Raw genomic sequence first — 11,978 nt, forward strand, 5'->3', positions numbered from 1 at the left:
CAATTCAGGGTTAACGGGGTACAAATCTGGGGAGAGAGTGTCTGTCACCTGTCCACGCCCTGCCCCAGTCCACTCCACCCATGAGACACAGCAGGTAGCATCTGGGACGGGGCGCCCAGACTGCCCACCACCCCCACCTGGGTCCCCCGCAAGACCGGCAGTGCCCCCAATTCCCACACGCACTCCTGTCCCCAGGAATAATCACGGCCATCTCCACCTGGGGTGGGCTTTATTACCACTGTCACTGAGACGATGATGAGAACATGGGAAGACAGCACTGATTTCCAGACCTTCACAGCAGGCGGGCATGTGCACACAAAACCTCCCGCGGAACGCTAAGCATCAACAACTGTCCTCTGGGCACCCAGAGCCACCCCCCAGGGGCAGGACAGCAGTGACCGAGGGGCAGGAGGCTGGGCCGCCCAGGAGGACCCCACACGGCAGGCTCCACCCGAAGTGCATTTACACACGTCTGTGCTACACGATGGCACACGATTAGCGTCTTAAATATACTTGTGTGTGTGTGTACATCTATTTTATCTGAACCGCGGCAGCTATTAAATGTAAAACTGACCACTTCTCTGTACGTTAACTTCACAGTAACTGTTTGCAAAAGACAATGAATCCAGTGTTGATAACTCAGGGCAGGCTTCCTGCCCCAGGAAAATAAATTTCTTCCCCGGTGGAAACTCCTTGGGGAAAACCAGGCCCGACGCTCACCTCCCCGCTGCCTGCTGGGGTGGGTGCGCGGCTGCTGGTCCGGCTCAGGCCCCGCCTTTGCTGGACACAGGTGCCCACACAGGCAGACTCACACACACACACACACACACACACACACACACACACACGGAAATCCGATCATGAAGCACACCACGCCAAGTGTGAGGTCCCACCAGCCCTTCCAGAGGTGGGGGGGCAGGACAGTCAGAAGCGGAGGTCCCCTTCCCCCAGCTCTCTCTCTGGTCCGCAGGCCAGTTGCCCACACACCGGGAGAGCCGAGGGCTTGCAGGGAGACGGTCCCCGCCTGTCCACCTGCTGCAAAGGCCAATGGTCTTCTCACTCCAGACCAGGCAAACGAATAAATACGACATCAAGTGTTGTCAGGGGCCGAGAAGATCACTTAAACTTGAACTCTGACCTCAGCGCCACTTCCAGTCACAGCAGAAAGAGCCCATGCAGTCTGGGGAAACCAGGAGCCCAGGTGGCTCTGCCACCTGCGGGACCCCAGAAGCTGGGGCAGCCCCACCCCTGCCCACCCCCTCGGGTTCCAGCAGCGAGCCCTGCTGGGTGAGCAGGCAGGCACGGCGGGGTGCTCCGCCCCGAGCACGAATGTGGTGGCCTTCTGCGTTTTAGGAGCTCCAGCCCAGAGGCCCCCCGCCGCCCCTCCTCGCGAGACGGCTGCTCTCGCCCAGGCCCCGCCGCAGGAAGGGAATCACTGCAAACACGGCTCCTGGTAAAGACAGCAGCCTGCGGCCCCCCTGCTCAGCGCTCGGGAAGTGACCAGCAGCCCCAGGGAGACCCTGAGCAGGCGAAGTGACCTTCAAGGTCAGGCCTACCGCTGACCTGCGCTACTCAAGGCGGGCAGCTGCGTTCCCCGCCCCCTCAGTCCCGCCCTGGGGAGACTCAGAGGCGCCCTGGATCCTGTGCTCAGGCAGGGGAGCGGCATGGCCCATCACCCACGGGCAGACATCTGGCAAGCTCCGGGGCTCCTTCTGCATCTAGAGAGAATCGTTTCCAAGTCCCCACTTTCTCTGCCCTGTGACACGCTGCGGTCAGGGCCGAAAGCTCTGGAGGGCCGACCTGCCACCCCAGCGCCGGTAACGCGCAGCTTCTGCTGCCCTGGGGACCCTGCTGGGGCCTGCACCCCCGTCACGCCAGCTGCGCCCGGCTGGCTCTCACTGTGCCCGGGGCCTCCCTCACAGGGGCTTCCACTGCCACCCACCAGGAGTAGCCGGTTCCATCAGAGCTCCCTGTCGGGGCCTCCCACTGGCAGCAGCTGTGAGTGTGCATCCGTCACCGAGCGTGGTGCCAGGCTCGCAGGGTACCCCTGAGCCTGCTGGGGAGCTGGTCAGGAAAGGCCCGGGTGGAGGGCCAACGGGCCTGCTCGAGCTGGGGACACTCCTCGGGACTGGCTGAGGGGACGGAGAGGAGGACGGTGTCTGGTCAGGGCACGGCCGGGAGCAGAAGTGAGTTGGCGGAGGCACAAGGCTGGAGAAGGGCTGTCCGTGGGGCTCCCAGTCGGCCCAAGTCTGAGGCCGCGCTCCCAGGGAAGCAGGGTTCTTTACCCCTGGCGGGCCCAGCCTCAGGGGCTTCACCTGCTGAGCTCCGGCCCCTCACACTCCATCCTCACGCCTGCAGCGAAGGTCACACCAGCAGGGACTTGACCAGGCCACAGTGGAACTTGCGGACGTGGCGGTAGAGGTCCCCCGACTGCGTGAAGCGGCGCTCGCACCAGCGGCAGGCGTGGGGTTTCTCGCGCGTGTGCACCACGGCGTGGCGGCTCAGGTTATGCGAGTACTGGAAGCTCTTGCCGCACTGCACACACGTGTAGGGCTTCTCGCCCGAGTGCGTGCGCTCGTGCCTCTTCAGCGTGTAAGTGCAGGAGAAGGTCTTCCTGCAGAGCGGGCAGGTGGGCGCTGCGCCGTCGGGCGAGAGCCGGGCGCGGCCGCCGTCCCGCTCGCGGAAGTGGGCGCTGAGGTGCAGCTGCAGCACGTGGGCGCTGGGGAACAGCTTGCCACACAGCGGGCAGAGGCAGAGGCGCCCGGCCGGCCGCAGCACATCCTCGATCGCCCCCCGCTCTGCCTCCAGCTCCAGTTCCCCACTGCCCACTTCGCTGACCGGCAGCGGCTCCAAGCCTCCGGCCAGGCGCGGGGCTGCAGGAACACAGGGCGGCTGCAGGGGGCTGTGGGGGCACCGAGGGCTTCTGCTGTCCCCTTGCTCGGACAGTGAGTCTGACTCGTCCTTCACGATCGGCTGGGCCCCTGGCTGCATCTGGCTGCAAGGGGGTGTCTGGAGGACGCAGGGTGGGTGGATTGGCTCCCGCCTCGGGCCAGGCTTCAGCGACAGGTCCAGGGCCCGGTCTGACTCTCCAGGAGCCTGCCAGGGGGGAGGTCCCCGTGCCAGTGGAGGGCGCGTGGCCTTGACCCCAGCGGGAGGGAGCCTGGCCTTCCGGGCGGCTGGACAGAGTGCAGGGGACCAGGCAGACAAGGGGCCTGGGGGCTGGCCAGGCAGCTCTGCCCCAGGGGCAGGCGTCTCCAGGGGCAGTGCGCGCTCCTTCTCCCGGAGCCTGTTCTTGCAGACCTTGACGATGTCGTACATGTGCAGGTAGCTGGCCGCAGCCAGGACGTCCTCGATGGGCAGGCTGCGCAGGTCCAGGCGGCCCTCGTACATGAAGTCCAGCAGACGGCCGAAGGCGGGCGCCGTGACGATGTCGCCGTTGAGCCGCACCGTGTCGCGGCTGCCCGCGGGCCGGTCCCTGTAGAAGAGATGGAAGTAGACGCTGCACGCGGCCAGCACGGCGCGGTGGGCCGGGAAGCGCGCGTCGCCCACCAGCACGGTGCAGTCGCACAGGAAGCCCAGCTCACGCTGCTGCCTCAGGCGGCCCAGCAGCCGCCCGCCGTGCTCCGGGAACTCCATGCCGCCGCGGTCATCACCTGGGCACAAACGGGACTCCCGTGAGCGCGCCTGGAGACGCCGCGGCCGCCGCTCACCCCCAGTCGCCCGACCAGCCCCCAGCCCTTCCCGGGTGCGGGCAGCGCGGGGAGAGGGGCGCGGGGCTCCGCGCGCAACTGCCCGCCTGGAGCCGCCCTGGGCACCTGCCCGGAGCAGGAAAAACTCGATCGAAAGTAAACAGGAGCCGCTCCGCCGCGGGGGCGGGTCCCGGGACGCGGGCGGAGGGGGCCGGAGTCGCGCGAACCTGCGCGCGTCCCCGCCAGGAGTGCCCCTCCCCGCCAGGGCGCCTCTGAACTTCACTCCCGGGCGGCCGCCTGCCGCGTCCCCCGACGCCAGAGTCGCCGCGCCACCGCCACCCCCGGCCCGCGCCCCCGCGCCGCCTCCAGCTGCTGCCCGGCCCGCCAGATGCAGCCGCCGCCGCCGTGGGCCCCATTTATGGCAGCGCGGCCGCGGGGAGCGGGCCGGCGGGCGGGGCGGGCAGAGCCGGGCGCCCGCCCCCCGCGCTCACCTCCGCCGCCCCGAGCTTCTCTCCGGCCGCTGCCCGCGCCGCACGCCCTCCCCGGTGCCGCCCCGGCGCGCGCGGAGCTGCGGGCAGCGCGCCCCGGCGGGGAGGGCGCGGGGACGGGGAGGGCGCCGGGCGGGGCGCGCTCCAACTTGGCTGGCCGGGCAGCACCCGCCGCTCGCCCCGCCCCGGAGAGAGCGAAACTCGGGGCGGGGGCTGGAGGGGGCGGGCCGAGGCGACTTCCCGGAGCGGCGGAACCGCTGAGGTCACCCACGCCACCCCTTCCCTGTCCGCCCCGCCCGGCCGGGCCCCGCGCGCCGCCATCTGGGGCGCTGGGGTGGGAGGGGACGCGGGGCGCGGCGCGGGGGGGCGGGAGGGGGCTCTCTCGCGATACTTGCCGTCTCGTCCTCAGGGTACCCCACCCCCCCGCATGGGGTCCCAACTGCGCCCGTCTGTTAAGGGACCCCTTCCGAGGACCGGCTCCTCTCCCGGCCAGCGCTGAAGCAAATCACCCGAAGGCACAGACGGGACACGGCCTCCTGCCACCTCGCGGGGCGCCTGCCCTGGGATGGAGCAGGGAGGAGTGGGGGGTCGTAAATATGGAAAAGCTGACACCCCCTTTTCGTTGAAAGCCTCGTTTTGAATTCAGGTTAATTTAGCTGGGACCCTCTTCCAAACAGCCGGGTTCTCGACCTTGGAGTCTTGAACAGAGAACTCTCATCTTGTCAGCCCACCCAGCAAAGCGTCTGCTGGGAGCCAGGCGCTGAGTGGTGTACTGGGAAAGCATTGGGGGCTGGGCACGTCCCAGAAGAAGTGATGGGGGTGAGGGGACCATCGCGGTGATGGAGACAGAGGAATGTGCACCCCGACCCCAGAGCCAGCGGGAAAGCGTTCAGGGAGAGGAGACGCCTTGGAGGGGCTGGGTTGGCGCCCCCCGGGGCTTGGCGATTCAGGCGCAAGGGCACCGTGAAGGTGTGAGGGGACACCCAGATCTGCTGCGTGAAGGAAAGAGCCCGAGAAAAATAGAAGTGACTTTGGAGAGGTTGGGGCCCCTGGGACGGGGTGTGCTGTTGGTGGGGGTCTTTTCCCAGCCACCCTGCGCAGAGCAGGACTGAGGCACTGCGGACCATTGCTCAGCTCTTCACAGCAATCCTGCTAGTCAGGTACTCTGATTATGACACCTGTTTAGGTGGAGGTTCGCTAAGGTGCCCAGGGCCACGCAGCAGGCAGTGAGTTGTTGAACCAGGATTCAGAGCTGGCAGTGTCCTCAATTCTCACCTGCACAGCCCAGCAGCCGGGGAGGAGTAGAAAGGGGGCCTTGACCAGAAGTGGGCGTGGTGTTGGGGGAGGGGCTGGATTACAAAGGCCGGGACCCCACTGGCCAGGTATGCCAGGGCAGAGGAAGCGGCAAGAGGTGTGGGGAGCCCTCCAGCCACGCTCCTGCAAGGCTGGGACCCCTGGGAGGAGGGGGTTCCCGGCTGTGAGGTGTGGTGGGAGCCCCCAGGGATCCTATTCAAACCCTGGTGGGCTGGGGACCTGAGGCGTGGCCAGAGGCCCCAGGGCCCACCGCAGTTAGGACCAAAAGTCTGAGGGAAGGAAAGCCACGTTCTTATACTAAAATACTGTTCCTTATCTACCTGAAATTCAAACTTGACCGGACAGCTTGCATTTTTATTTCCTAGGTTCGGCAGTCTCAGCTTGGAACCCTGGACTCACACTGTGCTCAGAGCCACAGAGACTGCCCTGGCTCCCACGGCCCAGGCGCTCTGGGGGTCCCTTCCTGAGGAGGGCCAACCTCCTCCCCCACACCCACGCCCCCCCACCCCAGCGGGGGGAGCTGATTTCAAGTCAGCTCAGAGTGAACCTGGAGGGGACTGCCTCCTGGGGTCTTGCCTGCATCAGAGCCCTGCCCCTGCCCCCTCCCAGCCTTGGGCATGACCCTTAACCTCTTCAAACCTTAATATTCTCACCTGCAGAATGGGTAGATTAACTGCGGGGCCTGGCACACAGCAAGACTCCAGGCCCTTTCACGGCCAGTCCTCAGGTTCCACACTTTTCTCCCCGGAGAGCCCTTCCCGGCTCCTCCCCAGTCCTGTCTCTGCACCAGCATCACCCCCTGGGAGTGGTCCTTCCTGATCACCCCCGCTCAGGTCCCCCCAAACCCACAATCTCCTCTGTGGCCTTAGCCTTCTCCAGAGTGCTCCCCATGTCAATGTGACCTTGGCACCCCCCACTCCCCGCTGTATCCTTGCTGCTAAGAAGTTGGCGTGGCACAAAGTGCGGGTGCCGTTGTGTCTCTTGAGTGAAAGCGGGGCAGAGGCATCTGTGCGGGATGTCCACGGGTGCTGCCAACCTAATCCCGGCTGCTCCGTCGTGCCCACCTCCCCAGCCAGGCGAGGAGTGAGGCCCTGGGGCGGGCAGGGTGTCCTGGCCTGCCCTGCTTGGCTGGTGGGACAGAGGGCTCCTTGGGGCCCTGACAGAGGTTGTGGGGCATGGACAGGGATCGCAGCAGCAGCAGCAGGGGACGCTGCCAGCAAGAAGCTGGGGTTGTGCTGGGTAGGGATGGCTAAAGGAGGAGAAACCTCACTGGGAGGAGGGGATGGGGGAGAGAGGCCCCTGCCTTTTTCTGGTCGGAGGGTCTTAAGTCTTCCTGGAGTTAAGTCTTCCTTAAGGCCCAGGAGGGGCCGTCCCAGGCAGCCCCGAGATGGCACTCGGCAGCGAGCAGCCCCCGGCTCCCAGATCCCCTCTTTGGCCTGGTACGGTCTCGGGTACCAGGATGACAGGAGGCTGTCGCAGTGGTGCGGGCACAGCTTCCCTGAACGCAGCCAGCCAGGCGGCCATCTGGCCCGGGAGCTGCCTGGAGGCCCCGCCCTGCAGCTGCTGCTGAGACTAGGCAGCCCGGGGCTCCGGCCCCTGAGTCCTGCCCGATGGCCGGCAGCTGCGGAAGGTGACAGGGCCGGAGGACCCTGTGCTCTAGGAGGGGGCAGGTGGCCTTCCTCCCCAGGGGCCGGTGCAGCAGTTTTTGTTGCAAACATCTGTCTAAGGGGCTCCTCCGCGGCCTGAGCCTCAGCCAGGGTGGCCGGTGGGTCTGGGTCCTCTCCTTGACATTCTGTCTGGGGAGGCAGGCAGGAGGTGTTCTAGAGAGGGACTCTGCTTTACCTCCGGAGGCCAGAGGAGGGCGCTGGCCCTGCCCGAAGAGATGCCCCAGCCACAGGGCAGGTTCATGTAGGCGCTGCACGGAATGGGGTGTGGGGCTCACCGCAGGTCACGGGCCCTTGGTGGGCGCACCAGGCAGGGAGGCCTCCTGGAGATGGGCCAGCGGTGAGGAAGCCTGGAGGTTTTGCACCACCGTGATGACACCTCTGGCCAAGATGCTGTCTTCAAATGGCCAGCAGGCCCGAGGACAGCCTGGGGAGTCGCCACGTTATCCACGAGAGGGCGCCCTCCCGGGGCCCCCAGTGGCCCTCGAGGCCACCGGGCCTCCTCTGCCTTCTCCTCAGCGTTGCCAGCGCAGGATGGGTGGTGGGTGCGGAAACCCCTCCTGGGAGAACGGTGGGTGGGTGGGATGGCCCCAGAAGGGGGTGAGCGACGGCCAGGTGCCCCAGCAGCACGCGCCAGTCGGGCCTCTCCTCTGGCCCCTGGAGGCGGGGCCTGGGGTTGCACATTCAGAGCCCACGCAGCTGGCTGGGGTGGGAGGGCGGGGTGCCAAGGGGAGAGGCCCAGAACTGGGTGTCCTCCCCCGGAGGAGCGAGTGTCCCCCCGAGCAGGGGAGGCAGTCCTTCCCTCAGGAGCGGCCTTCTCTCGGTCAGCCCCAAGAGGAAGGGACGGCGGAGCCCCAGTGCCAGCTGCGGACGCTGTCCTGGGTGCTCAGCTGCTCCTACCTCTGACCCAGATGAAGTGTCTATACCCCCCAGGCTGAACTCTGACCCTGGACGAGGAACAAAAATGTCCTCCTCCCCCCAAATACATACCAACCCCAGAAAGGTAGCCCACAAGTCTTCCTTTTACAAAAGGCTTACCATCAACTTGGAGGCCTCAGGGTTGGGGGGAGGGGCAGCTGTTGGAGAAACTTGCGATCAACAGGGCCCAGGGAGGGGTCAGGGTGGGGAGTTGTCTGCAGTGTCCTGCTGGCCCCTTAGCTGTCCCCCAGTGGACCGTGAGTGCCTGGGGCCCAACCAGACATTAGGGAGGATCCTGGGCTGCCTCAGCCGTGACCGCTCTTCTCTGGAGTCTGCCCCCTCCAGCAGCCCGTCTGGGTGTCTGTGCCCGACTCGGGGCGGCCACTCCAGGCCAGGGGTGCTGGATGAAGCGGTGCCAGTTGGACGCCCCTCCACTGGCCCCTGTGGCCCTCTTCTCCCTCTGTCACCACATGAAGTCCCCGTCCACTTTCGTAGCTGCCGGGTGTCAGTATTTTCCTTTCGGGGAAGGCGAGCTCCTGGCAGACCCCAACCAGGGAGCAGGCCTCGCACTGCCGGTCACTCCAGGGCGAGACCCACAGTAGGCCTTCGGCACACAGACAGATGACCGATCGCCCACCTTCCAGCCAGCCTCCTGCACGACCCCCAGGGGACCTGCACTAGTTAGGGTCCTTGGATTGGGTCTTTTAGGACCATCCCGGCCCCTGCAGCCCTCAGCTCCCGAGCTTCAACTACCCACTTGGGGCACATTCTAAAAGTCACACTAACCTACACCCCAACCCCACCCCCGCCCGACGGAGGCAGAAGCCCAGGATTCGTCCCAGACCGGCCCTTTTAACAGAGTCGGGGCAGTACTGGGCCGAGAAGTGCGGGCTCACCGGACAAACTGGGAAAACAAGGCCAGAGAGGACGTGGCCTGGGGACAGGCCCCGTGGAGGAGCGCAGCGGTCCCCGTCCCCGAGGGCCGCCCGCTGCGCGCTCCCGCTCCCGGCGCCGCGCCCTCGCTCGGCCCACGGTGGGGCCGCCCCGAGCGGCGGAGGCGGATGTGGGCGGGCGGCCGGGCGGGGCGGGCGCGGGGCGGGGAGAGGGCGGGCCGGCGGGACCGAGCGCGGCGGGCGGGCGGCCGGCCCAGCGCAGCAGCGCAGCCAGCGCAGCCCGGAGGAGCCAGCCGGCGGCCGCGCACGAGCTCCGGGTCCGGCGGCGCGCGAGGCCCGCCCGAGCAGCGCCCGCCGCGGCCTCCAGCCCGGCCCCGGCCGGCCGGCCCGCGGGGATGCGGAGCGGCGGGCGCCGGAGGCCGCGGCCCGGCTAGGCCCGCGCTCGCGCCGGACGCGGCGCCCGGTGAGTCCCCGCCCGCCCGCCGCCCGCCGCCGGGGCCCGGATTTCCTCCCTGCGGCCCGACCGCTTTGTTCGCGGCCGCCGGGGCCGGGGCCAGGGCCGCGCGCGGCTGGAATGGAGGAGCGGGAGCAGGAAGTGGCCGAGCGCGGCCTGGGCGGGGAGGGCGCGGGCCGCGCCGGCGCTGGGGGTGCGTGCCTCCGGCCCCGGCCTCCCGCATGACCTTGGGGAAGCGGCTCCGCCGGGCGAGGCCCGGGCCGGAGCGGAGGGGTGCGGTCGCGCGCGGGGGGCCGGGGCACCGTTGCGGCCGGGAGCTGCCCGGGCGCCCGGCCAGGGGGGCCCCGGCGCACAGTAGGTGCTCAGGGGGCCGAGGAAAAGGCTCGCCCCGGCCCTTGTTGAAGTTTGTGGGTGGGCCCTTGGAAGGGACCTCATTTTCCCATAGACAAAAAGTTGTCCATGGTGGCTGGGTGCCCAGGCCCTCCCACAAAGGACTGCAGCCCTCCTGGGCCCTGAGACTTGTTCCTGAGCTGGGTGGGTTCTGGAGGTGCTGCCCACCCAACCCAGAGGCCCGGGGCAGCTGATGAACTTGGTGGGTGGGATTGGTTCCCGAGTATTGTCGCGGTGGACAGAGTTGGGACCCTGGGCCTGTGCTCTGTGGCCAGAGGGCCCCCGACATTCACTCCTGGCCCTCTCCCACCTTGCTCAGGCCACCCCTAACTGCTGTGAGCTCTGGTCCAGGTGAAGGGTGGGGTACACTTGTGGGGCTTGGTTCCCTGCCCCCCAGCTGAGCATCCGGTTCATAAACCAGTGTTCTGGACGCAGGGGGAGGGGGCCCTTCAGAGCACAAATTATTATTTTTTTTTTAAGGTTGTGACTTAATAATAGCAGTAATTCACCTTTGTGGTGAAGTCACTCACAGGACACAAGCGGCGGGAAGCAGAGGTCCCATCCGTGCCGCCCACCCTGTGCCCAGAGCAGCCCAGGCCTTGGCTCGGTGTGTGTGTTTCTGTGCACATGCACACCACCCTGTGTATGTGCAGATATATTTTTACACACGGGGCCGTCGGCAGCTGTCTGACTCTGTCAGCACCCGGCCCTGCTCAGGCCCCGGTGGGGGTAGGGGCACATCCAGAGGTCTTTGAGTCCAGCCCTCTGCCTCCAGGCCACGCCTACTCAAGCGTCACCAGAGCCCCCTGTGCCTGCCAGGTGGGGCTCAGAGCCCTGTCCTTGGTGGTACCTCTTCCAGTCTTACTTGCCATCCCTGCCTGTGGGCTTGCTGAGTGTGTTGGGCAAGGAGCGTCTTCCCTGTCCCAGACACAAGGCAGTGAGTGGGTCTTCCTGTCCTTCCAAATTTAGCCCAAGACAGTCAGTGCACAGCGGCCTTCTCTTGGTGCTTAGCCCATGCCTCAGGAGGCCAGTAAAGGGGGCTGCGGGAGAGTGTCTAGGTGGCTGTAGGAAGACCCATGTTGGAGGTACTCAGGGCCTCTGCCCGGCCTGGGTGTCCCCGAGAGGAGTCTTTCCTGGCCTGCCCTCATGAGTGCCCAACTGGAAGGGTAGCAGAGGACTGCTCATGGGGAGAGTGCTCTTTCCCAGGATGCTCGGAACCGGTGATGTGAGAACGGGGTTTTGAGGGATGCCTAGGAGTTCATCCAGCAGGGGAGCAATGGGGTGGGCCACAAAGGATCAATGGCCAAAGTGTCTGCTCAAGAGAAGGCTGCTGGTGGGCCTCCAAAGGGCGGGTGCCAGTGCCTCTGAGTTTGCACAGTCCTCCCCATTTGTTGCCTCCTGGAAGCTGTAATTACGGGTCTGTAACCACCCTGGACTGGGTACTCCTTACAGACGGGACTCGTCGGAACCTCTCTTTGTCCCCAGTGCCCAGCGCTGAGCCTGGCAAAACCAGAGATGCCCGGCACATATTGGCCGAATGAATGAACCAGATTCAGACCGGCGGGGGCGCTGTGGTTTAGGAGGGGTTCGGCGTTTCTGTGGGATGGGTGTGTGTAGGGGGTTTTCATGTCACCCTGGAGGGCTCTGGGCTCTCCTTTGTACCAATTACCTGCACTCCTGCCCCTGCCTTCTTGAGACGTCACGCTTGAATTTCTCTCCTTTCCCAATCTGGGGCAGGGAAGAGGAGCTCTGGACTCTGCCTGGGAACCCCAGCCTCTGGGCAGGAACACCATGGACAGGGAGAACTGGGCACCCTCACCAGGGGATTGGGGAGGCTGAGTGGTGTGGGCTGAAGCAGTCAGAGGGGCTGCCTGGAAGAGGTGGCCTCCGCTGGGCCGGCAGGTTAGGGAGGCTGGGATATACCAGGAGGGCCTTTTGGGGACAGGAGTGATTTGTACAAAGGTCAGGGGAGGTGGGAATGGGTCGGTAAGGGGGGCAGTGAGCTCTGAGGGCTTGGGGTTCCAGGAGGGGTGGTGGCAGGGGCTTGAAGCCCAGGGGGAGGGGAGGCCTGGGCCCAGGGAGCAGTGTGAGTGACTTTGTATCAGGTGCCGTGGCGGGAAGGCAGAGCGGGGGCCAGCGGGGGCTCTGGATGCTAAGCGGGCACAGGT

General features: G+C 66.4%; 1 protein-coding gene across 1 annotated transcript; it reads right to left on the minus strand.

Annotated features, from left to right (window-relative positions):
* Positions 1–222: 222 nt before the first annotated feature.
* Positions 223–3,639, minus strand: ZBTB42 (zinc finger and BTB domain containing 42). Its single transcript, XM_082649155.1, has one exon. It carries the CDS (start codon positions 3,634–3,636, stop codon positions 2,365–2,367), a length of 1,272 nt encoding a protein of 423 aa, XP_082505281.1. The 5' UTR covers positions 3,637–3,639; the 3' UTR covers positions 223–2,364.
* Positions 3,640–11,978: the final 8,339 nt, after the last annotated feature.

Source organism: Grampus griseus, assembly GCF_964374135.1.
Source record: "Grampus griseus genome assembly, chromosome: 2".
Classification (NCBI taxonomy): Eukaryota; Metazoa; Chordata; class Mammalia; order Artiodactyla; family Delphinidae; genus Grampus; species Grampus griseus.

Coding starts and splice junctions, on each gene's coding strand:
- ZBTB42 (XM_082649155.1), bottom strand. CDS start 3,636: ATGGAGTTCCCGGAGCACGGCGGGCGGCTGCTGGGCCGCCTGAGGCAG.